Genomic DNA, 26,025 nt, shown 5'->3' with positions numbered 1-26,025 from the left:
TTGTGCAGCTTGCTTGGGGGAAGCAACGCTAAGCTTTGGCACCTTTAGAGAAAAAGAGAAAAAAAAAAGACATTAACAAGGAATGGAGAGCACTCGGTTATATTTAGTTTGAATACACGAGACAGTCTTAGGGGCTTGTGTAGAATGCATAATAACCCGTGCCTTTCGGATTGTCCTTATTGTAATCCTCAGCGGTCAAATCTTCGCACTTGATGGTGGGAGAGTTCTCCGTGCTGGAGGCCCCGGGGGACATCCTGCGCCTCTTGCACACCATGGAGTACACGCCGGCGTCACTAGAATCCACCGATTTCAGCGAGTGAGAAGTCTCCATCCAGCCGGTCGCCGACGGCGCCGTTTCTTCCGGCAGCTTGTCTTTATTGGCCCCCAGCTGGTCCTCTGCAAAGGCTGGCGGACTTGGGCGAGGGGACCAGGGCAGGCCCGTGGTCATCTTGCGTTGGTAGGAGCTTCTGGTGCCCCAGCCCGCCGCCATGGAGGCAAAGGCTGAATCTGGGTAGTAGCTAAGGGCGTGGGACGTCTGTAGGGAAAGAGGTTTGATGCCATAGGACAGCAGACTACTGGTGGAATAGTCATTGTCGTAGGACAAGTCCAGCTTGTTGGAGCCCGGCTGCTGGACCGGTGGGACAAACCAGCGTTGGGCGGAGGCGGCGGCCGCGGCGTCCTCGCTCTGCGGCGACAGGAGGCTGTTGGTTTGGGGCACGGCCCGTTCGCTGCTGTAGAAGCGGTTCTGAGGCAAGTTATTGACAAACTGGTCCTGAAAGAAAGGTTGCATGGCATAGCGAGCCCCCGGCACGATTTGGGTTGATCGGGGGGAGTCTGTCGGAGATGGAGTCAGCCTGTCACTCTCTGGGGCTGTGTACATTCTGGTCAAATGAAGAAAAGGTTGACGATTAGATTGGGAGGGCTGCATTCAAAGGAACGGTGCCGCGATATCGTGTGAGAAAACCTACGAGTCATAATTGTCCCGAAAGCCTTTTGCAAATGGATTATGGTCAATTTTCAGCTGTGTGATCTAGAGGGGGCGGGACATGAAATAAATCAAATGCATATGAAACCACATAAAAATGAAAAGTATCTATTCTTTTTGCAAGCATAATTTCAATCCTTACATCCGTGTTCTGGTAGGCGGTGACGGCTATAAACTGGTTCTCTGGGAAGGTGAAGGTTTGAGTTCGGGCCTCGTTGCTCATGTCTTCCACTCCGTCTTCTGTCACCTCAACAATGTGCAGCCGGGGTTGGTATTTGTGAAGAGATTGCAAGACTATCATCTGCAAAAGATAAATGAAATGCAAAGACAGCTTTGATACAACACTAAGAAATTAACCAAACTAGATAAATTGGTGCTTGGCCCGATAAAAATATCAAAGACAAGAAAATTCAAGCCTGTTTAAAGCTGACTCTATATTTCCAAATCGTGAAAAATAGCGAATGCCAACTATACAGCTCAATTCAGAAAATGTCAAGCGCAAAAAAAAAGGGAGACAAGCTACCTGTGTGTTATTATTGTTGGCCCCTTTGTTGTTTGTCAGCTTCAACTTGCCAAAGGAGATTTCTTGCCTCATCCAGTGTGCGCCAGTGTTTGGAGATTCAGGATGAACATACATTTTGTTCCCTGTCAAATTGAGAACATTTAATACCTGTGCAGTACTTATAAAAATAAAACACAATTTAAATGCTTAGGTGAAACTAGTGATGATGTGCAACATCTTCCTCTGCTGTCCAAATTATTTAAAACGGTATAGTGACGTTTTAATTTTATATCATAGCAACAATTTTTTACTGGAACAACTTTTCTGATTCATGAAGCTGTGATAAAGGAAAATAGTCTTTCTGAAGTTAAAAAGAAAACAACCATTAGCATTTTTAGAAAAATCATTCTTGCTCATAAAATGTATTAAAACGTCAATAATGAAGTCTCTAAAGACCAACAGTGTTTCGTTAAAATGACCGTTTGACCGTTTTGTTTCGCATATTCGTAAGCTAATAATTTAAAATGCTACATTAGAGAAAATGCGTTTTATTCATGTTCGTGTTTATGCTAACATAATCGAAACCGCATTTCCGGTCTTATTTTTATTTTTCCTCGTTTCATCATTCAAACAATTAGAACGAAATAGGAAAAGTCCACGTTATAATTTCGGGAACAAACCTTGCATATTATTGTCCGCTTTGCCACAAGTGACCCATTTCCCCCCTTGAAAGCGCCAGTGGTTCGGGTCGGCCAGAACAACTTCGACGAAGACGTTGTAGTGGGCCGTGAGGTTCAATCCGGTGATGTTGAAACTCAGGAACGGGAACATCCGTCTGGGGGAAAACATTTGTTATTGTTGTATATATTTTTTTAAGTTACGTTATTTTTAATCATGCTGAATTTGTTTGCGATATTTTTACTGCGTCGGGAACGAATACACGTAGCACACACGCACAACAAAAGAATAATAATAAAAGTGTTCCGGGGTAATTCGGAACGTGCGTAAATTTGTTTTCGTGGAGTATATTATTTATAAAAAGCAATTGACGTTCTGTTTACCTGCCCTGCTTGGTGATGATCATTTCCGTCTGGTGCCGGTGGAACTTGAGCCACAGAGGCCGGTTGCAAAGGTACACCTGTGCCCTCGGGCCTGCGCCGGAGCCGGGCAGAGACATGGAGCTGATTCCCGTACCGGGGTAAGACGGGTACAAGCAGCCGGGACCCTGACTGAACTGATAGCCCCCGCTGCCGAACTGACTCCGGCCGGTACATACGGACGGGGAGGAAAAGCCGGCGGGCGGGAGAACTGATCCGTAGTGGAGTGACGCCGGGTACCTGGACCCGGTGGTGCCCGTGTACACGGACCCCGTTTGTCCTGCATATGGGAAGAGGGAACACGGACTTGCCATGTCGGAACTCGCCTGAGAAGACGAGATGAAATAGCGATCAGAACCAAGTTCGTCTAAGTTGTACCGCCGGCCGCCGGTCAGCTCGTCCTCACCGAGCACCGGGGAGCCTTTCCTCCCATCCGGTCCGGTTTTAGAGAACGCGTCCCCTTCTGGGTCACCCATCATCCCGTTCCCCTGCACGCTCGCCAGGTATTTCTTGGGAGCACTGTTTGACTCCGGTTCCGCCCGGTCCACTTCTTGATAATCTAGTTGCGAAGGCGGCCTCGGGCTGTTATTTGCACTATCCGTCGAGGAGAGGTTGTAAAAGGTCTTGGGGAGAGCACTGGGGAGGATGTTCTCTAACTGCATGATTCTGAAGACGATTTAAGAGTCCACTGGGGTCAGTCGGATCTAAAAAAAAGAAAAAGAAAAAAAAAGAGGCGCCCGGCACGGTTCTGGAGATTCGCACCCTCCCTCCAGAATCGATGGAAGGGGGCGGGGTTGGGGAATCAGAAACTCTCTCCTTCTTTCCGCCGGCTTTGCAGATCAGATGATGGCATGGACGTGGCTTTCGGGGGCTCTTATAAGATGGAGCCCTCCCCACTGATAAGTGTTTGGAAGTGTGAGGGGAGGAGCTTTTAGGTAGCTTGCGGGGGTGCGAGGCCACTTCACATAGCCAATGGCCGAGCCTGTGCTCTAATTTAATTAGAAATGCTCTCTCTCGCTCTCTCTCTCGCATTTTTTTTAAAAATCTGAGCACACTTGTCACGAGTGTCGGGGTGTTTTTTTTGTTTTCAAAAATATCTGGCAAAAATATATATATAAATAAACAACTCCGGATTGTTCAGATTTCGTGTTCTCCATTTTCGAACTCACCTTGGAAATGGAACGTCAATCGACTCGAAGACTTGATTTCATGTTACATCGTCCAAGGAATGTTATTTACTGCTTTGTCGACTTTTCGGCCGTCGAATCAACGAAATAGCCGTTGGCGTTTGACTGAGAAGAAAAATCCAATCGCCACCACTTTGATGCGTTGAGGGGGTGCAAAAAAATGGAAACGGGTTCACCAGCGTTGAGTCGGAAATTCAAATTGATATTAGAACTTCAGATATGGTGAAAAAAAATAAATCTGTGTAAAAATCCGGGCCGATTATGTATTGGAATTAAAAAACAAAATATTAAGCACGCATTGTGATTTTAGGAAGTATTTTTGAATGACCTTTATCAATAAAACAGAGCAAACGACATAGTAATTATGGTAGGCTATAATACCGATTTTTTGATCTGTCACTCTCGAATTAATATTTTTATTTACATTATTTCTGTTGAAAATAAGGCATTTCGCCTGGCATAAACGACCTTTCTCTCTCTCTCTCTCTCTCGATCATCATCTCTCTGTTACTCCGTTACCAGTAAAATAAACGTGACGACTCCCGGTTAAAAAAATATATCTAAAAAATAAAAATATATGTACGTACAAATAATATAACCCCAATGACTGCCAAACGATGCTATAAACTTGAGCTCAATTGCGTTTTAAATTAAGCAAATAAATCGAAAATATTGTGACCAACGTACCGGAACTAACTGGTGATAAAATGAAGAAGAAAATAAAAAAAAAAGAGGGAAATCATACACAAAGTTACTTAAATAGAATACTGACGACGTAATCGTGTAATTTAATATTTATGATAATATTGTGTGAAACAAGCAATCTTTTCTCGGGCGGGCTCGCTCCACCGCGCGCACACACATACACACACAAGGGATGTTGTTGGATATCTCAAATAAATGCATACCTTTGTTATCGGTATGGATCGGAGACAGTGACCTCTAGTGCTTATTTCGGCTCTACCAGTTCACATACTTGACAGCAAGGGAGCACGTCCCCCCCCCAACCCCCCCATACTGCTTTCACACTTGCATCACCGCATCATTCTCAACCAACGTGAACTTGTGGCAATGTTCACGTGAATGTTGGGATGAAAGCGAAGTAGCTGACGGCGAGATTAATCCGAGGGAAACGGGGATACGGATCTGTGAAAAACGGGGAGGATCTCGGCTGGAGGCTGATTGGCTCGTGCCATGAATGGGATGGTGAAGCTGGCTGGTGGGCCATCAGGGAACTGGAGCTAATTGCACAGCACACATAGTGTCTGTCAGTCAAAAGCCGGAACCCTTCCCCAAACTGCAAGCGAACACCAAACATTTAAAAAACAACAACAACAAAAAAAAAGCAACATAAATGTAAATGTTTTGACTGTCTTTTAACAGTGTCTTGCTTATCCCGTCATGTCTTCCGGAATACTCTGGAACAGACTTGGATTTCACAAACGTAGGCAAAGATAATAGCTGATAACAAATGTTCATTAACAGAACACAAGACCGACAAAAGTACAATGAAAAAAAAAGGTGGGAACAAAAGAATCAAGATATAATGAGAAAAAACAAAAGCGCTCGCAAAGATCAACGTAAATTGCTTGTCGCTCAAAGGACAAGGAAATCTAATACACAAGAAGGACCAACTGAGAAATAACAAACATGACTGGCATGAAAAAAAAAAAGACAAACATGTGGCATGATGCTCTGAGGCACTTGGAGAGAAGAGGCGTGAGCAGCACTAAATAATCCGACAGCCAATTGTCTAAATGGCAGAGTTTAAATAGGCCACTTGTCAATGAGGGAGATTGGTGACCTCCACTCCAGCAGGACCTGAAACACAAACAAACAAAATCGTGACAAAGTCCCGATCCGATCCCCTGTAAACGCATTTAAAAAAAAAACAACACGCCCGATTGTTTCATTTGTCGGTTAAAATCCAAAAAAACAGAATATCAGAAATGACGTCTTGAGAGGAACTAAATCATGGTGTTCAAAATTTTAATTTGATCCCAAGTGGATCATCAAACCTGAGAATGTGAATGTTGAAAAGAAAAATGGATTTCGTGTGAGCGTGTGTGGGTCTTTGTGTGGGCGCGCTAAGTTCAACACGTTTGTTATGTTCGACATACTTCACTCATTCAATACCAAAGACGTTTTTTTTTTTTTTTAAGAATGCAGGTATGCATTCCCAGGTACCGGTACATATTTGTGTTTTTTAAAAAATATTTTCTGTTTCCCATGTGGTTGGGTAAAGAAGGCTCTGAAAATGTCTGTCCGTTGAGTGATGTGACATTAACATCTGGCTTTCATGACCCGCCTTTGCGATGTGTCCAATAAAGTCCGCTACTGTACCGATGGACAACTTCATGTCGTATCACGGTGCTTTAAAAGATATTCACCACGCGACAACATTGTGTTTTTGTTGTTTTTGTTGTTTTTTCAACAACCATCTTGTCAGTATTTTCCAAAATGACCCTTTAAAGACCGACCCGTGCTACCGCTTTGAAAGGGAAAAAAACAAAATAAACGTGATTTACAGGCCGCCTATAAATAAACTAATTCCAAATGAGGTAGATGTTTAGTTCCTCCTCATAAAGGAGCACCCACTTGTGACCTGTCAGCATGTTTCTTGACCACCTATAAAAGCCCAAGTGGATCTGAGATGACCCTCTCTGGCCCTGGGCCAGGGCCCGCGCGACAGGGGAAGGGAAGTCCTACCATATTGTTGTCAGAGTAGATCATCAACAGAGCACATGAAAGGAATACATTCCAGGGTTTATGAGCCAAGGTGGCTGCTGAAGCCTTTGCTCGGGACAGAATTCATGTACCCCATTGCAAGGATTAATAACGCAAGTCTCATTAGAGATCCGCGCCGCCGAGACCCCTGGAGGGAGGGTTTGCTTGGAAAAAATAAAAATAAATAATAAAAATCAAGAGCAATGTGTGCCATGCCGGATCCCTTCGCAAATCATCACCAACCCCCCCGAGAACACTTTTATTAGAAGGAATTCATCTTGTAAGTTTATCGAAGATGTTCCCCCTCGGTGTATTTTCATGAAAGTGTCCCGATATGACATTTCAGAAAACCTCAGAGACACCCGCAAAGCCTATCAGTGTATTTAATACAAATATTTTCCGTTATCGTGATTTCACTATTGTGGAGTGTCGTGTTCCGTTTAAAAAAAAAAAATTATGTCTAAATCTGGGTTGATGTCGCAGGACTTAGCGTAACCTGACGACCACTTGAACCTCTCTTGCTGTATGATGTGCTTTTATTTTATTTTTTCCAAATTCCACTTTCACTTTCAGCAGCAACGTTCACTTTTGAACCGACCAATACGAGACACAAAACAGAGATAGAAAAAGAACTGTGGATAGTGTGAATACTGTATAATATAATATTATATTGCAATACTGCACAAAATATGATGTTCCTGAGGTTCCGAGGCAATATACAATTTTCTTTGTCACGTAAACCACATGGGACATTTACCCTTGACTGGCCTAAATGTATATTATGGAATCTCTCCCCAAAAGAGAATAAAGCTATGTACAATATATTCGCGTTTGAATGTCTTTTGTTGGCTATTTCAGATTACATTCCAACAGAGCCGAGTAATCTTTCCCATCTGCAACCAGTCCGTGAGTGAGACCCGCGGGGAATACTCTTTCTATACATATGTGACATGTTTGAATCCCTGGAAAATATATTGAAATACGGCAGGTTTCATCAAACCAGCAGATTGGATACTCGCGTCACATCGATATATACCGAATGTTTCTCCGTCGGCGTGTTGCTGCATGCACAAGTTTCAGGGGGTAGTGATAATCCACTATACCAAAAAAAAAAAAAAGTGGGGGGGGGGGCGGCATTCGTGGAAATTGGATTGAAGATGCGACTCTTTGTATTTGAATCCCCAAGGCATGCTAACATGATTTTTGGATTACGGCATTAGAAAGTGTCATGAGGAGAAGCAGCACGGAGAGAATACGTATGGAGTATTCGATCCAGTCCTGTTTGCTTTGTTTTTCCAGAGCGACCGCACCTGTCTGGAATCACGTGTCATTACCAGCTACCCTGAAAAACTGCCATGCCGACAACCGGCTGTCGGATTATTCAACCCTGCTCATGACTCTTGTCTCCGAGTGCCTGATTGTTCAACACGTGATTGACTCTTAGCTTCTCGCCTTGTATTTTTTCATCGTAAGTTGTTCTTGTTATTTGCGTTGGATTTGTTTTGAGCGCCGAGCAATTGACGTTTTTCTTGTTCCTTGCCTGTTGTCAGAATTTTTGCTTTTTCCTGGTTATTTGTTACCAGTCTGTCTTTCTTTGTACTTTCTCGGTCCTGCGTTTTTGTAAATATTGTTCACAATCTTATCCACGTCTGCATTTGGTGGTATTATTCCGGCGACATGACATTGAACATAACAGAACCGTCGTCAGTTTGCCCGCTGAGCTGATTGTGACCCGACTGCATCACCTTCAGTAGCACAGTAAGTCATTGTGTGTTTAAACTGCCAAAGCCACGGGTACACGATAGCTCATTGGCCCGACTCTCACCCTCACCCCCATTTCGGCGTCAACCTTTCTTGACCCATTTCTCTTCATCCAGCCTCTTTGAAAAAGCAGCAGAACTGACATAAGGGACCAGAGCAAGCTAGCAGGTGCTAAAAGTTTGACAGTGTAGACTGGATGTATGTGTTCTGGGGCATGTGAGGTGTAAGGGGTAGGGGGAGTGGGGTGACGCAGTTGCATCGACTCACTGTTAAGCCTGGAAGAAAACGCTCGGTGGTGCAGAGTTGGGAGGGGTGGGAGGGGGAGAGGTCCCACACATGTAGCAACTGACGAAAGGGCAGGAGCACCCCTGGTTCCCTGCGTTTTCCCCCACAGCACAATTATTGCCAAACAAGCTGGGCTTTTATCACATTGCTCACCCAAACTCAAAAACTGCATTTCAAAAGACCTTTTTTTCTCTTTTTTTGGGGAGAGGGGGGGCGACGTTGGTGTGTGTGTGTGTGAGGGGGGGGTGTAGTCAACACAAACAGATTTACACCACAGGAGTATTCTGATGGCGCTCCTCCTTCAATGTGGTTAAATCAGTGAGTCAGAAGTGAGAATGTCGAATTTTAACACATCTCGCTCTCAGTATGAAAGCTTCTATGGCGATAAAGAGGAAAGCCCTAACTGACTTGCTGCCTGACAAGCAGAGGCAAATGCTAAGAGGAAGTTTAGGGAGACATAATTAATGGTCGTAGGTTCACCCGCCTGGATAAATTCAATGTCTTTTAGGCACAAATTTTGTTGAAAAAAAAACAGACTTTCCCTGTTTTGGTCAATTATCCTTTATTTTTATTCTTTGGTGCAATATGATACTAAACGACTTAAAGAAATGCCAATTATTCACTGAAGATGAGCCAATTTCTGCTCTGGAGAAATGCATCCAACAGCCATTAGATATAATTAGAGAGCACAGAATGCTTTTGTATTAAAACATTTGCCGCAATTTGGCAGCTGTTTAATTTAGATGTACTGGATCATGCCATGCACATACATGACAACACACACACACACACACGCGCACACACACACACACAAACACGTATATGCATACACACAGGGACCTCAGAGCGACGGACGCCTTCAATATTGAACTGAGACCCAGGCCCGGTTTGTGTATTTACATGCAAATGGTCTACAACAATCTGCGGCCTCTTTCTCCTGCTCTATCCCTCCAGCCGTCTGGGCCCGGGGAAGCGAGCCGCTTGTCAGATGGGGGGTGCTGGGGGAGGAACCACATCAGATGGGCTCTCGTGGTTACGGAGCCAAGCATTTTTGAGAAGAGGAGAGGCTGCCTGCCTGGCAGCCACTGAAACAGCAGGGACTCCCACATAGTATGGACATGGTCCACGGTCTTGTCTTCTTCATGTGCAGGAACGAACAGAAGGCCCCCCGTTTGCTGTGAGCTGAGTGCGAAGCGGATATTTTACCATTGTCAAGTTGAAGGTCCACTCATGTTCGAATCGCGGAAAGGAAGGGGAGGTGGTATGGGCAGGTTTTCTAGAAGAGGTACGAGAACCTGGTCTCATCTCTTGTGGGTCGATGTGTCATATGTGACAAGTGTATGCGTGGAGGTGGAGGGCTGGGTGTTGGGGAGAAGGAATTCTGAACAGCAGAGAGCACGCGTATCCAAGTTGTCACGGCGCGGGGATCGAGCCGGCCTGTGCTGATGGCTTCTGATCGTCTTTGGAGTGTTTGGGTGTCCTCCTGTACTGGCGGGTCGGAGGTTTGCGTGGAAAATTTCTGTCTGGTGGAGGAACACTAGTTTCAAAGTTCATCAGATGGATGAAGACCTTGATACAATAGCACAGACGGCATCACCCGGAGCCACGCAGGAAGCTCTGGAGCCAACTTTGAACAAAATTATGGCGTATAGTGGGCCTCCAGAAGATCTGGACACAAAGCAGCTCGCTTTTTTTGTTGTTGTTGTTGAACATTCTGGAAGGCGTTGCCTAAAATCGCATAGAAGCGAATGTTTAATGAAATCAAAGCTGAAAATACTGGAGGAAAAGTCGCTGCTCTGAAAGGAAAATTCTGTATTCTTCATACGAACATATTTCCTCAGTGAGCAAATATGAATAATCTGACGATTTATTCCAACCCGTGGCCAGCTCTGTTCTTTATTCGGGCCCACTGAGCATTTACATGATCAAAAGTCCTGTAATATTTGTTTCATTATTCATCAGATTTTTATTCTTCATAAATTGTATTAAATTATTTAGCTTTATTTATTTATCTCATTGAATAATAATTGATGGGGCGGCCCGGTGGTCCAGTGGTTGGCGTGTCGGCCTCACAGTGCAGAGGTACCGGGTTCACTTCCAGCTACGGCCTCCCTGTGTGGAGTTTTCACATTCTCCCCGGGCCTGCGTGGGTTTTTTCCGGGTACTCCGGTTTCCTCCCACATTCCAAAAACATGCAGGTCAGGCTGATTGAACACTATAAATTGTCACTAGGTGAGTTATATTGACTGTACTTAAAAAGGTACTGGCCATTTTCAGACCCTTTCAGACATCTAAAATGTCTTTGGGAGTGAATGAGTTAAATTGGGATTATTTGTTTTGTGCTCTAAATCTCCAGTAGAGTTAGCCCAAATCATTCATCGCAAAGCTCAGACGGCTTAAATCCAAGAGACTCGCTGGACATCCAGACGGGTGAATAAACCATAATTTTAAACAGAAACTTATCTGGGGGTTTCCCAATGGTGACCACCCTCTCTGATTTCGGTTTTGACACTAAACACAACTTTGGTGGAGACGTGGGTCGAAAGGGGCGACCCAGTCCCATATGGTCTTATGTCGTGTGATATATATCCCTGCGTGTCAGTCTGAAATGGGGTCTCTTATTTCTCTCGTATGTGTGTGTGTGTGTGTGTGTGTGTGTTTAGAGCTGAGTGGGGGACAATGCAACACGTTAAACTCTTGTGGGAAGTGCGAAAACAGGGTATCTGCTGGAGTCAACAGGAAGAGAGAACAGGTTTGTTTTCATGTTTGGTAGCATTGCGATTACGAGTGAATCACTTTATCAACTCGAAAAAAAAAGAGTACGATGGCGCGAACTGCAAATGGTGTCACATGGCTTCAAAGTCAGGCAATATCGTCGTTTAATTAAGAATACTTTTGGAGAAAATGTCTTTGAGTGAACTTTTGACATTTTGAGTTGAACCGTGAGTAGATGGTGTTGTGGGTGGCAAAATGAAGCTTTGTTTAATTTGTACAGGTTTTTGGTTTTTTTGGCCGTTGATCGTGAGTCATGCCAGGCTATAGAAGATGTGAGTGGGTGAGGTCGATCGACGACATAATTTTTCTCTTTCACTTCTCCACAAGGTATTGTATCGTCTGCGAGTGTGAATAAGAGTAATGGTTTGTATGTGCAGTCCATTTACTTCAAGAAAATGATTTCAATTTTTGTCTCATAAGAGTGAAGTGACATTATTTGGTTGTACTTATAAGTGGAAAACTAAGTTAGCCACTGCTTACATTAAATTGAACAAAAAACGTTCTGACAATATTGGAGGACTTCCATTATAATTGGGGCTATTGTTGACTTTTGGCGTTTGTTTTTTAAATTCAATTAGTTTTAACTAGTATTTTTTTTAATGGTCTGGTTTAGATGACATTTTGTTTTAGTATTAGTTTTAGTTTTTTTTTTACATGGCGTAAATACAGTATGTTTAGAGATTTTTTTTAAAAGGCACTAAAAGTATTTTGAAACAAACTACAATTCTTCTTCCTTCTTACAGTAATTGCAAAATAAAATACATTTAAAATAAACCCTGAAAGTTCATTTATGAACAAAGACTAAAACGAAAGCTGCAATCACCGTTTGTTTCAGTTCGTTTTGTCAACGCAATATGAACATTCCTAACCTTGATGAAATCACTGTTTGCTTCTGTACTAATGATGAACCGCGGGATTGACTGAACGTTTTCTTGTGTCTGCACAATGCATGTGACGATTCGGCCTCGCTGGCCTGCCAGTTTGGCTTTCAGTCCCGGGGCCAACTGATGTCACAGCGGCAGGAGCTTGTAGGCGGCTGCTATTAGTGAATCGTCTTCACGCCACATTGTGAACTTCCATAATCTGGTTTGCGCGACTTGAGAGGAAGTATGAGTAGTTGCATGGTTTCCTGCTTGTGTGTGTGTGTGCGTGTGTTACGGCCTCGCATGTGTAAGCCATGAGGTTGATACCGAGTGGCACGCTGGACAATCCCTTGAACAATGAAATAAAAGCAGGATCCTACCTACGTTTGTGAACAGCTGTCCTCCCCGCGCCTGTGTTTATGGTTCGGTCCTGCCTCTTGTATAGCGCAGCAGCAGGGGCGAACCATCACATTTGGTGCCCAGCGTGGGGGCGGGTTGGTGAGCTGTCGAGCTCCAACTATCCCATGGAGCTTTTCTTCAGTTTTTTTTTTCCGCTACAATTTTTTGACTAACCTCATTTGCATCTGCTAATGAGATCCTGTTAGCATAATTCATACACATGACACCCTTTTGAAGCGAATGAATAGATACATCTCCAGACAACTCGCAAAGAGCTTTTTAATGAGACTCAACTTTACTTGCCCGCGATTATGAGGAGAAAAGTTGAGGCAGCCAGTCAAAGGCATCGAGGACCAAAATCTTCCTCATGTGGTAACGGGATGCATTCGAGTCATTTATACATATTCAGCGCTTCATTTTGAAATTAAATTATGTGCATTATTTCCCTTTTCGCACTTAATTCAAGCTGAGATTCCATTTGTTCATATTTTTTTAAAAAAAGGACATACAGATGGTCAGATATGGATCATAACTGTGAACTTGAAATTCACACCAACCCATTTCTTTTAAACGAGCTATATGCAAAACGCGGAGAGGAAAAAAAAAATGAATATTTATGAGTCCAAACAGTTGACATGATTCATCTTATACGGCTCGTTATTATTCGCAAAACCATTACGTAGAATAAGACACAGAGGCTTTCGCTTAGGCATTTATAAGTTTGATGATTTGTTGTCATGTGATAGAGGTCACAGGGATTTATTTTTTTTTAATGGATTCTGCCTTTTGATTTCATTCTGGAATCCAATACAAATTTTCTACGCTTATGAAATTTTGAAAAGATTTTTTGAATGTAACGGGATCCAATATTTATGCAAATCGAATGACCATGGATTTTTGCAGTCATCTTTTTATAATAAAAATTATTGTTTTAATTTTTTTTTTTTAAATTTAACTTGATTGATGGGTCACTGAGTGTTGTGGCCAGCGAGTGTTTTATAGCTATTCACACCACATGTAGCACATTTAAACTTTTTTTTTAAATTAAAAAAGAATCATCATATAATCTATTAACAATCCCTTCATCATTATCAGCCCCTTTCTTCTGATTAGTCGCAAAGAGATTTGTTAATGGTTGAACAAGATTTGAACGTGATTGTCCCTGCAAGGTGATATTGTTTTCTTTGAAGGACTCCGAGTTGGACTCCAAAACAAGTCTTCCTACATTCGGCGCGCGCATGGTGCAGTACCGGTTGTCCTCCTGGCTGAGTGGAACTCAACCTGGCTTGGTGAGTGACAACCCAGCAGGGTGCCTTGAATCATCTCAGCTGAGGCCTCATGGCTTGGCCTGGCTGGAGGCCTCATGATGCGATACCACAGTGAGCCAGGCCTGAGAGTGGGCTTGTGTGGCTGGCTCCGTGCGAGCGTGTCAGTGTGTGCGGGTGCGCGCCTGTATTTGTGTGTACGTCGGCACGCGCGCGCGCGTGTGTTGGCGAGTCAAGAGCGCACATGCGTTTGAAAAAAGGGTATGTGCACTCGAGTGTGTTTACTCGCGTCTGCTCTCTCCAACCGCTTGATCTTTCACATTTCGCACGGGCAGGAGGGACAGGAGGCTGCCAGCCTGCGCTCAGAGCCGGCGTACAGTACGGTTAGCAATGCCCGGCATTCATTAGCACCTCCCAAGCTGTCTGCACTTTTACGGAACGCTCGAGCTAACTAACATGCACTGGCTCTGTGCTCCCCTGCTCTTGTCACCTCAGCAAAGGCCTTCCACCAGGCCTTGGCTCCGCTCAGTCACAGCTGAGGACTCCGTTCTTTGGCTTGGGCCACTTCAACTTTGTTACACTTTGGCGCAGTGACACATGAGCTCGGGAGAGCGTCGTTAAAGTTCACAGACACGTGTTCTGTCTCCACGCAGAGCTACTTTGATTTCTTTCCACTTGAAAACTCGCTCAATTGACCCCAAGTTTCATATAAGCAGTTATATTTTTAAAAAATACATTGTGTTGATACATATTAACATTATGAAACTATTTTATCAACATTCATCAAATGATGTCTTCGGCGTTGGTTAATGTTTCCGTATTTTTATAGTTAGCACCACCCATTAACTCATATTAGCGACTCCTAGTCAAAGCGCTCGCAATTTTTTTATTTTTGAGTCACATATGCAAATAAACATTGCCAGATGATTTATTTTCCTCACTGATTCCATTTTCTTTTCTCGAGCACAGGGGGGAGGGAACTCCAGTTCCTCGATAGCCATGTTTTAGATCTCTCTCTACGTCAACACATCTGATTCAAATCATCAGCTCATCAGCAAGCACCGTCGAGGCCTGAAACAATCATGAACAAATGAATCAGGTGTGTTGGAGTAGCAGAGGGATCCAAAACAGGTCTGACGCATTGACTTTTCATATTAATTGCAATAAAACGTAAACATAAGATCAATAAATAATGTAATAGATTTTGTAATATTTATGAATTAGGTGATCGGTTCAGCAACAGGTAGAATTTTTTTTTTTACCCCAGAAACGTCATAGTTATGAATCACATTTTTTAAAATATGTTGAGGGACACATAAAGCTATCGCTAACTAAAATTTGCTGTCGATCAAGGCAAGGCAGCTTCATCTATCTAGCACATTTGGTACAACTCAATGTGCTTCACACAAACGGACATCTCGAAGCATTTACGAACAGAACAGTTAACGGCATTTGGATCAAAACAGAGCAAATAAAAAGTGACCCCCCCCCACCCGAGTGACAATTAAAGCCATAAAAGCAAAAAAAAAAAACAGTCCCATTAAAAACTAACTGGTGAGTGCAGTGAGAAATGCAAGAATGTGTCTGGCTGGCAGTTTCAATCCTGCTAGGCAGCTTCACGTGCAACGTAACAATAATTAATTAGACATTTTAAATACTGTAGCCATAACCACTGTGATTCACCCTCCCTTCCTAACTGTCATTTTCCATATTGAGAGCGCAGAGAGTGCCATCCCAGGCGCCCGCAGGCTATCCTATATATGCTAGAGGGTGTTAAGATACAGTCCAGTAATACGCATTGAAGGTTTCGACCACCGTTTTTCATGGTGCTATTTCAAAGCACCCCGTCGAGATCCCTCCATGCATCCATTTCTCAGTCTGCATGCGACCTACATGCCATGACAATTACTTGTGAAAATGTCGTTTGAGGCTAATCATCTCGAAGAAAGACAAGCTGAGAAAAAATGGGTCCTGCCGCATCCTGCAGCGGGGAGGAGGGCCGTCGGATGACATGTGATGGGGAATATTTTTAACAAGTGAGACGCGACATTCCCCGGTTACACTCATGGCAGGAAGAAAGGAAAGAAAAAAAATGCTTGACAAAGATTTCACATCCGTTCATTGAATAATTGAACTCAGCGGCTTCTATTTCCTAATTTATGTTTGTCTTATGATAAGCATAATACATTTTTGTGGCCGCTTGGCTCGAACTAATTTTAGTCGATGCCGTGTGCGCATGACAACCTGCTGGGATCAAACGTGGGTCTTCGCCATGGCATGACAAACAAGCAGTGGGCGAAAAGAAGGAGAAAGAGGGAAAATTGATCAATGCGGTGGCCCATGCCAGCTTTCTTCTCCGAGTGAACAATACCGCTATTGTTCAGCAGGGGCCCTGGCAAAGCGTCTATGTTGTGGCGCATGGTTGTTTTTGTCAAACCCAACAACTTAGAAAATAGATTTTTCTGGAGATTTTTGGCTCCCGTCGGAAATGTGGGTAGACTACTTGGATATTTCTCACTAAACAACTCAACACGTGCGCTCCAAACAGGAAGTACTGTAAATTATTATCCAAAAATGAATACGTTAAAAGGAAGCAGAAACATATCGATAGCTCTCAAACGAATGAGTCAAAAATGATCATTATCTTTCTAATGGAAGATATTTTGGTGTACTGTCATATTTACTAGTACGCTTCAATGGCACTTCAAAGACAAAAAAACCCGGTATATATTCTATATATTTTTTGCGCATCATGCAAACATTTGTAACAATGGTATTGTTGTTGCTAGGGGGACAGCTTTGGGTGAGGGAACCGGAAGTGACGTGTGTTCGCCCGATGTTACGAAACTGAGTTTAATACATGTGCTTCCAGAGTTATGCCAATTAAAGACAAGTAAGCAAGAAGCTTTAACCGTCCACTCTGTTTAGAGAGAACAGAACAGAGCGAAACAACATTAGCAAGCCTGGGTCGAAAGCTAAATAAGCTAACCGTGCTAACACTAGCGTTCTTACTGTTTACAATTACGGCAAATTTCCCCCGTTACAAGACTAATAAGTGTTATTTTATCTTTTATATTTTCCCACTAATTCGTCAAATTGGCTTTTTTGAAAAATGTGACCAACATTTGAATCTTCTGACTGTAAATGGTGTCAAGTCAACAAATGTTCTCCCCTAGCTCACCACCATCTGTTTGGGAAGATGCTAAAAGCGAAGGCGGCACTGCATCTCATTCCGCATTCGGAACATCGGACCTTTGTTCGCTTTAATTGAGACCTCCTCACTTCAGCTAATGGTCTGTTTAATACTTATTGAAACAGAGCTAGTGCTGGAGGTTAAATACATCTTAATGCGTGACGATAATCCTTTCATTAAAGCCATGAAAGGCTCGGTGTAAACTGTGAGATTGCCTCCCATTAATTAAGGGGCGTCTCGGCCCCCCTCACGTCTTCTGGCCAGTCGGCGTGTCACCGCTTTGACTAGTGCCTGAGTGTCGCTAAAGAGGCTGTCGGCTGTGTAAAGTGCTATTACAACCGGCAGCGAATAAAGAAAAGAATCCCAGATTTATTCAGTAAGGCCCGAATGGTGCTCGGGCTAAGTGTAGTTACTGACCAGAAAGGGAAATGAAAACGGTCAAGAAATACTGGTACATTTAAGGGTATTAAGAATACTTTGCCCGACTGTTTCTTTTCACTCATTGTTCACTGTGTTAGGACTTTACCAGTGGGTAAAATGTGTTTGTTTTTCACAGTGAGGAAATTTGGCACCGGCACATTTCGATTCCTGACTCCTGTCTCTCTCCGTGGCAAGGTAGGAAAGACCCAGCGTAGATTTGTCTGGGCTCCAAGCCACACTCGACGGGTGAGGGTGTGTGGTCACGACACCACTCAACACATTGTCCCCGACCCATCTCCAATATTTTATGAGATTTTTTTCTTTTTCTTTTTTTTTTGCTTTGGCTCCAAACAAATTCCATCACTTTTAAAAGCCCCCAGAAAACAATCATTGGAGATTGTTGGACAATATGTGTGGAGTAGCAATTAACTTTCCTACTGGACTATTTTTGCCATAATACATTTTACTTCACAGGTAGGTTTTGTCATAGACAGTTATCATGTAAAAATAGAAGTTATGCAAATGGAGCACCAAATAATCTCAAAAGTCAACGTACATCCGTATCGGATTACACCACGCGTCATTGTTTGAGCCAATGTGGACTACAAGGGAAATTACCGAGGACAAAACCACCGTTGAAAGACAATCCTAAAAACAAAGAGGTTGGAATTTTCTGTTACTTATTGACAAGCCACTTTGGACGAGGGCGACAAAATTGGAGGTTTTGGTAAGTCGTAACTGTTCCGTATTAAAAAAAAAAAAACACTGTCCCTACTGTTAAACATGGTGGAGCTCCATCAGTCGCAAGGCGTCTGCAGTCTGCGCAAGGAAAAATGAAATCTCAAAACTGTCAAAGTGCGGTATTTTGATTGTATCTTCATAGTCGCCAATTCACAACCCTTCACTCTGTCTATCAGTGCATTGCAACAACTCAATGGCAGTCCTCCTGTCTTTCAAAAAACAAACAAACACACACACACTCATAATGGGTCACCTTATTTTCCCATGCTGAATATTTTCCCCCTCGAACAATACATTTTCAATAATTCTGTAAAATGTGTAAAAACACTCGCAAGATCCCTTTGGACTACATTTCGCCATTTATGATGTCACCGAAGCGGGACAACTCTCAAGCCTCCGAGGACCAGTCGTCTCGGAAAAAGTCAAGGCAAACAGATTGCATTCGTCTTGAGCGGCGCGCTACCGCCGCCTCCCAACGACCAACCCCCTACCGACGTTCCCCCGTCCTGCTGTAACGACTGCGCTCCGCTTTAATTCTTTGACACTTGAAAGATTTTCTCACTGTATATTTTATCACTTTTTTTTTTCTTAAGACTTGTGCTCAGCTACGCCTGAGCTCCTCGGAAAATGCGGAGCCAAGAAACACAAGTCGCTGCTTGGATTCTCTCTTTGTCCTTCTCTCTCTCTCTCATCCCATTGTGAACAGGCGTATTGGAAAGAGCACACTTAACAGAAGAATTTCACACTGTATAAGAAAAATGCATCTTTTCACACCTGTAAATATCTCGTCTATTCTTCTTGGTAGCCATCCCCCTGTGAGGGAGGGCCACATGCTGGAATTTGCTCCTTCGCCAGTAGAGCAAATGAACAGACACCAAATTTTTGTTTTTGAGACTGATTTGCGCGATGCAAATTCATCGTCTTTTAATTACGCTATTGAAACGGGCTCCTGAAATGAAGGGAAAGCGCGGTAAATAGTAGCAAACACAGTCTATTAATTCCCAACATATTATGTGATTGAAGTGTGACAAAAAGTTGTGAGGTTGATTTTTTTCTTTTGTGTATGTGTGTGTGTGTGTGTGGCTGTTGTGATAGCGCTGGTGGATCTGTGGGCGTGCAATCACACCGAGGTAGAGACATTCGGAGATAGACACACATTACATCGCCGCGTGCCAACAAGTTCAGCAATGAAATCCTGCGGATTTGCGAGCCCGTGTAAAGTCATCATAACATTGGAACAAGGTTGTCTGAGAAATGGCAGTTTACGCGGCAGTTTATGTTTTACCTTCATGAATAGAAAATATGCCACGCAATGGAGTGGATTTTGCACTGCGGATACGCCGACGCGCTACAATTAGCATCTCATTGATCAAACAGTCCTTGTCAGTTTGATATTGATCAGTGCTTTGATCAAATCCATTGGTTGACATCGTCGCTGTTGAAGTGAAAGGCGGGTGGGTGGGGGTGGGGGGTGGGGCAAGTGGAAGCATGCCCCGTTATCAGCGCTCTCTAATTACCCACATTCGACAAAACCATCACCCATCCTCCACAGCCTTCCACCTTGCCCCCCGGCCAGAATATAAGGCCAGAATGATAGTTGGTGAACCTTGGGAAAGTGCCCCCCCCCCTCCCTCACTAACACTCAGCCCAATGTGTTAATAGATCCAATGCCATCTTATTTTCGCACTTCTGCGAGACGACAAGGGGCGGCCAGGCGGGACTGGCGGTCGGCTGCGCTGAAAGAGCAAGAACAAGGAGGAGGAGGTGAGGGGTGGGGGCGGGTGGGCGGGCGGGCGGGCAATCATGTAGGCATCGCAGCACTCTACCAAGGAGGTCAGCAAGCAGGCGACAGGGCACAAGTTCAGCTTGTTTACTACGGTGCAAGGGTAAGGAAAAAGACCGATGCAATGAATGGATGATTGCAACAACTGCTGATGGATGCAAAAAAATGGAATCGGTTTTTAACCCTTTGAGGGACAGCGGTTACTAAAGTGGACGGCTTATCATGTTATCGGGTTAGAGGGTGCAGGAAATGGTTAGTTGGGAATTTAATGTTGCTTCCCGTATTGAACCAATACTCTTTTCAAAGGTAAAGAAAAAACAAAAACAAGATGGTTAAATGATATTATAACATCCTCAGGCTTTATCAACGCGGTGAATGTGGAGGACATCATGAGTTTCCAGTTTCGAATCATCCCTGGACTGTATTCAGAAGTGATATAATAATAATGCAAATGGTTATATATTAATTCACACGACGTGGAAATTTATTTTGACACTTTTTTTTTTCCTTCCTCCAATGATTGTTCCATGCATTGCATACAAATTCAAATCCAGCCCACACACATATGCGCAAGGAAAACAAAATGTCAGAGTAAAGGGGGCTGCGCCAAAGGTATACATCGAGTGAGCATTTGGTGGTTCGGTTCCTTGAGACTAGCTCATTGCATGTTGCTGAAGCCTAAAAGTTTCTGGGGGTGGGCCAGGGCACGGTGGGGGGGGGGGGGGGGGGTGGAGTGGGGGTAAATTTGCCTTGCTAGATCCTAATTTGTCTTTGAGCCAAATGTGTTTCAAGCATTTTGAGTCCTCACTTTCCAGTCAGGCTGCTCATGGTCTACCTCTCTCGGTGTCAGAGATACAAAGTGACAGCCGGGTGGCTTCCATGTCACTGAGGTGACATTAGGCTCTCCGGCTAGATGCCCCAACTGGGACCACCCCTTCAGGTCTTCTGTGCGTGAAAGAAAAAAAAAATAAAAAAAAGAAATTAGATTGTCAGTCCTAACCTGTGAGATCCTGTGTCCTAACCCCCATCATCCTTACAGACATCCAACAGTGGCAGATTAGGACACTGTCATTAGAATGGCAGAGTGTTAAAATATCCATTTAGCTTATAATTGAGGAGACGGTAAAATGCAAAGGCAGGGTGGGGTTGGGGGGGGGGGGGCCGTAGAGTGTGAGAGCTTGTCTTGGAGAGGTGTGAAGACATTACCAAAGGTCATGGGCGGCCAGAGGCCAGCCTCACCACAATGTCAATCCACGCTGTTGTTTTTTGCGGACGGCGCTCAATGAAACTAAAGCCACTCACGCTTTGCTTGACACCCACCTATTAGCAACGCACATTTCTTTGGTCACATCGCCCATGCCTTCCTATGAGTACATCATCCTCACTCGTCTTTGAATGTGCTGTCAGGGTTCTCGGATTGCCGCAATTTGGTTTTACAGTGAAACTCCTCTCCAATTAAATCATGTTAGCAGCAAAAAAAAAAAAAATTCACAACAGAGGACTTTTCACTGTAGCAAATACAAACAAATACTTCCTGTACTACTGCGCATGTGTAATCCAGTGTGGTGATCGCTGTTGCCGTTTCCGAATGAAGCAGTTGAGGTTGCTGTGGCATGCTGAGGTTGGATGACTTTTGCGGAAGGCTTGTTTTCGTTGTAGTGAATCTAGTTATGAGGAAAGAGCAGAGAAAAAGATTTTGTATAACGGACTTTTCATCGTAGGGGGAGTAGAAAAGTGGGAATGGCTTTCATGCATGAAATTTTTTTCACACTAGGGGATATTTTCACCCATGTACTGTAGGGTTCGTTGTAGAGGAGTTTCACTGTCGATGCTATGGAAACTGGTGTCGGAAAAATGTTTTGCAAGCACGTGTTTTTAACCTTTTGAGGGGCAGCGGTTACTACAGTGGACAGCTTCTCATGTTATTATTAGTGCATGAAAGGGTTAAAGATGCTATTTAAATTATTAAACCAACATGACTACTTGTTCACTATGTAGCCACAAAGGACAACGTTTGAACTATCAAAGCAGGGATGGGCAACAGGCGGCCCTTGGGATTGCCCTTAATTTTTTTTTTTTTTACATTGAAAATGTAAAGTTGAGTCCCAAGGTCAAAAAGATTCCTCGTTCTCGATCAATATTGATTTTTTTTTTTTTTTTTTGGAGATAGGGTTGAGTGTATTAGTATTGGTCAGCAGGGACTCTGTGTCCACATTCAGTGGGGTCAACCACCCCACAGCAGGATCTGGACATTGGAAAATGTGAGAGGTGGGGGGGTGGCGGGGGGGATACCAGTGCTTCTTTTGAGCGGTATACTTGTTGTCAAATTCATGCCAAGGCCTTTGGTGCCATGCTGGTCCCTTTAGGCATGCCCTCGCGACTGATTTGCTGGCCTTGACTTACAGCGTACGCCATCGACCAGCATAAGCTTCCTTATGGCGCTGCATATGATTAAATGGATCATTGGGCAACTTGGCTTGGGAGATGTCTGGTCCTGGGCATGGGTCCACGGGCAGGGGCAAGGACAAGAGAGACAATGTCAGTGTGGATGCAGATCTCCCCTCCCATATTATGCTGACAAAAACCATCAGATGCTTCTGCCATCATTTGAAAATGTTCCACTTGAAAAATAAGACATTGCTTTTTGATGGTAGTATTGAACCCTTTCATGCATGAGAAGCTGTTCACTGTAGCAACCGCTGTGCCTCAAAGGGTTAAAACATGAAATTGATCATGATTCCACTTTTAACATGCTCTTTGCTCATGAATTTGTGAGTAACATGTAAAAGAAAAACAACTGCTGCGTTCGAAAGGAGGGCGCTAAACACCACATTGACGCGTTTTAAAACAGCAGTCCAAAAATCTGCCGTTCAACACGGATCGAGTCAATTTTCCTTCACACCTCCAAATTCTCAAGTGTGACTTCCGTCTGTTGCTTTTTTTTCCTCACCATCACTTTTCCCTCCCTACCCTCTCATTCTCTCCTTCTCCTTCCTGAGTTACTTCGGCATTTTTCCTCTTTTATTTGCAAATCAGGCAAGACAACATCTACCCCGATTGTCGGTAATTTAAAGTTACTTTATTTCACCCAAAACAGTTTGTGGCATAAAATGAATGCTCATTAAGAGTAACTAACTACATTAATTGCAGCGTCTGTCTCTCATTGTCCAACTTCTTGGTTTAGGAGATAATGTTATCTATAATTTAAGTAGGACTGTACCCGCAGTCCGAACGAGAACACACCTTGTTCCGGCTACTAAAACACTTCCTGCTTTCCTTCAGCCAATCAGACGCTATCAACATAAACATGTTTAAGCAAGTATTAAACGGAATATAATTTGAGTAACCTTCACGTAAAAGAATATAATGCTCAAATATAAAATGATAAGAATTCTACAATTTAACAAAAGCTTAAGTCACAGAGAATCCGGTAATTTTTCAAAATAAAACATCTTTCAGCTTGCAAAATAAATGAAACGGAAGTCATGTAAATGATTTATTATTTCTGTGCGGCCCGGTACCAAATGTCCCACAGACGGGTGCCGGTCCACTGCCTGAGGTTTGGGGACCGCTGCTCTATATTGTTCAATAGATAATCTGGCGAATAGCTCCTAAACTGTGATGAAAAAAAGTACATTACATAGTCACCTTTAAGACAGCGCTACCTTCCCCCTCCTGTCTTGTCCGTAAACCCCTGTAGCACTGCATCCTTCTCCCCATCTCCTCCACCTCCTTCCCCTTCCTCTCCCTAAGGGCGATGTGGCATTTCTCCCCTCAGCCGGCCCTTGCGCTGTCACTCCGGATGGCTCCTAACGCGTCGTGCCCCACTGTGATTGAGCATTACGAGGTGTTTCACGCCTCCATGAATTAGTCGAGACGGCAGGGAGGGCCTCGAGTAAATGATACGTATGGATTGCAAGGGCAAGAGGGTTCACGGTGGGGTCAGGTCAGAGGGAGAGGAGGCAAAGTGTGCCGCTTTCTTATGACGAACCGCGCAAACACGCCCGCGTACGCATTGACCCACCTGTTTTCACTAAACACGGCGAAATGACGCAGTTCACGAGCGCTTTAGAACGGACAAAACAACCTCAGCATCTCTTTGTTTTACATCAGCGGTGCAATCCGTGTTGGTTTAAGTATCCCCGGTGCGTGACGAGGTAAGGTGCGGAGCGGCGCAGAGCATGTAATTAATGTACTGTGAGGAGAGGCTTCTGCCCAGTGACAGAGAGAGAGAGACCACCTACTGGCTTTTAATACAACTCGTCAATGCGGCCACGGGACGCTCGATATGGGCATGTCTCAACTCGGGGGGCTGAGTGGGTGAAAGCTATGCAGGGAGACATGCACAGGGATTGGAAAAGCTCTTTTTGTGTACAGAAAGGGCAGTTAGGACCTTTGCCAATGTTATTATAGGTCAGGAAAATGAACGGAATAGCACGCTGGCTTAGATTGGAAAACAATTTTGCCGACACACATAAATGCTCACAGTCACATAAATTAAAACTCCTCTACAACAAAATCATGTTTGCAGCAAGAAAAGTTTCACAACAGGGGTTTTTTCACTGTAGCAAATTTGATCTCAGATGTAAACAAACACACACACACACACACACACAAAAGTGTCTATATTGTTATACAGGTGCAAATCGTTCACTATAAAAACGAAATAAGTGTCACAATCGTTTTTTAGTTTGGATTTGGTTTTGTTTGTTTGTTTTATTTGGGGGTGGTTCATGTGTTTGTTAGTTTTCACCTGTGCTTGTCAACTCGTTCCATCGTGTCTTGCACTGAGTTCCCTCAACCACGTGTGTCTTGTCCAGGTCTTCCGATTGTCTGGCTTGCATTTCATTTCGTGGTTTCATTCGAACCTGATCTGGTTCGTTGTCGTTTGTCTTGTTCTGTTGCCTGATGAGACGTAAATACCTTTTGTCTTTGACTAATCCGCGTGCAGAACTGCTTCACATCTGTTTGACCGCCCTCTCCTTCGATGATTTTTCTTACTGCGACTGCACTGGTCGAGTATTGTCGGGCCTTCATGCTGTTGCTGCAGATGGCGCGGTTTCAATTCCCGGCCTGTGCCCCGATACCAAGCCACTGCTGGTCCCGAGCCCAGATTAAAAAAAAAATACAAATGGAAGGGTTGCGTCAGCAAGGGCATCCGGCGTAAAAAGCTGAGCCAAATCAATCACGTGAGTAACTCGCCCCGGCCATCCCTGTTGGTACAAGATGAAAAGTCACAACAAATGACGACGCCTACTGTGGTTTCCTATTGACATGCTCTTCATTGGCTCTTCCTTTTGTTTCGATGTCGGAACATACTTCTGACATCGGTATTTCAGCTTGAGTAAGCAAACACGCGAGCATATGCTCGACCACTTCACCTGGCGTCGAAAAAAAAGCAGAGGAGCATTCGAAACACAGGACGTCAACATCTTGTACTGTATGCTGGCACTTTGTACAGCTGTAGGGAGATGCAATTCCACTCTTCTGTTGTGGGAGCTGGGGTTGGGGGCGGGGGGCTGGGGGGGGGGAGTGCTGCAGATCAATAATACCATCCAGGAGCTGCCTGCTGAGTGTCGCACTCCCTGGAGTGTCTGAATGGATTTAAGTGACTCTTTTCCACCTTCTCCCGATTTGACCGCATTGCTGAAATTTTCTGGCTTTCGCTCCTTGTCATACTTTTCCAACCTTCTGGTTTTGTTTTGGGTTTTTTTGTTTTTTGTTGGGGGTTGGGTCAATTTTTGTCATCTGCGCATGACTGCGTTCAACCCCGGGGCTGGATAAGCCGGTCGCGTCGCTGCGTCTGCCAGCACGTCTTTAGCAGCCTGGCAGTTGGGTACAGTAAGTCCATCACAGGTTGTAATCAAACCTGCCGGCAAACGGAGGCAAGAGGGGTGCGGGGTGGGGCGAAGTGTGTGGGAAGGGGATCTGCTTCTGCCTGATTAATCATAATGTAATTTTAATTAAAAAAAAGCATAGTGTCAAAGGGTTTAGCTGCCTGAGAAGTGAGCCCAGATTGCCACGCAGCGGCATCCCTTCAGT

At 44.0% G+C, this 26,025-nt stretch overlaps 1 protein-coding gene and 1 long non-coding RNA gene across 3 annotated transcripts in view; one reads left to right on the top strand and one right to left on the bottom strand.

The window, feature by feature from the left end:
- eomesa (eomesodermin homolog a) lies at positions 1-3,484 on the bottom strand. 2 transcript variants are annotated; one of them, XM_052072563.1, is made up of 7 exons: positions 2,549-3,484; positions 2,168-2,322; positions 1,509-1,630; positions 1,128-1,286; positions 969-1,030; positions 163-881; positions 1-42 (listed from the first exon to the last, which is right to left on the bottom strand). In XM_052072563.1, exons 1-7 carry the CDS (start codon positions 3,244-3,246, stop codon positions 29-31), a joined length of 1,929 nt encoding a protein of 642 aa, XP_051928523.1. In that variant the 5' UTR covers positions 3,247-3,484; the 3' UTR covers positions 1-28. The 2 variants fall into 2 exon arrangements, with proteins under 2 accessions (XP_051928523.1, XP_051928522.1); XM_052072562.1 differs by having other exon boundaries at positions 1-881.
- Positions 3,485-16,630: 13,146 nt separating this feature from the next.
- Positions 16,631-26,025, top strand: part of LOC127605065 (uncharacterized) — a 12,027-nt gene continuing 2,632 nt past the window's right edge. The window contains exons 1-2 of the long non-coding RNA XR_007963446.1: positions 16,631-16,739; positions 17,596-17,654. This is a non-coding gene — a long non-coding RNA (uncharacterized LOC127605065). The remainder of the gene's footprint in view (positions 16,740-17,595; positions 17,655-26,025) is intronic.

Source organism: Hippocampus zosterae, chromosome 7 (genome assembly GCF_025434085.1).
Source record: "Hippocampus zosterae strain Florida chromosome 7, ASM2543408v3, whole genome shotgun sequence".
Classification (NCBI taxonomy): domain Eukaryota; kingdom Metazoa; phylum Chordata; class Actinopteri; order Syngnathiformes; family Syngnathidae; genus Hippocampus; species Hippocampus zosterae.
This window is presented reverse-complemented; position numbering and strand designations above follow the sequence as displayed.

What these genes read in the sequence shown, in the direction of transcription:
- eomesa (XM_052072562.1), bottom strand. Translation starts at nt 3,246, where the DNA reads ATGCAGTTAGAGAACATCCTCCCCAGTGCTCTCCCCAAGACCTTTTAC. An exon ending in ATCATCACCAAGCAGGGCAG is followed by an intron (nt 2,323 to 2,548) that starts GTAAACAGAACG and finishes GTTTTCCCCCAG; the next exon opens with ACGGATGTTCCCGTTCCTGA. An exon ending in AGCGGACAATAATATGCAAG is followed by an intron (nt 1,631 to 2,167) that starts GTTTGTTCCCGA and finishes TCAATTTGACAG; the next exon opens with GGAACAAAATGTATGTTCAT.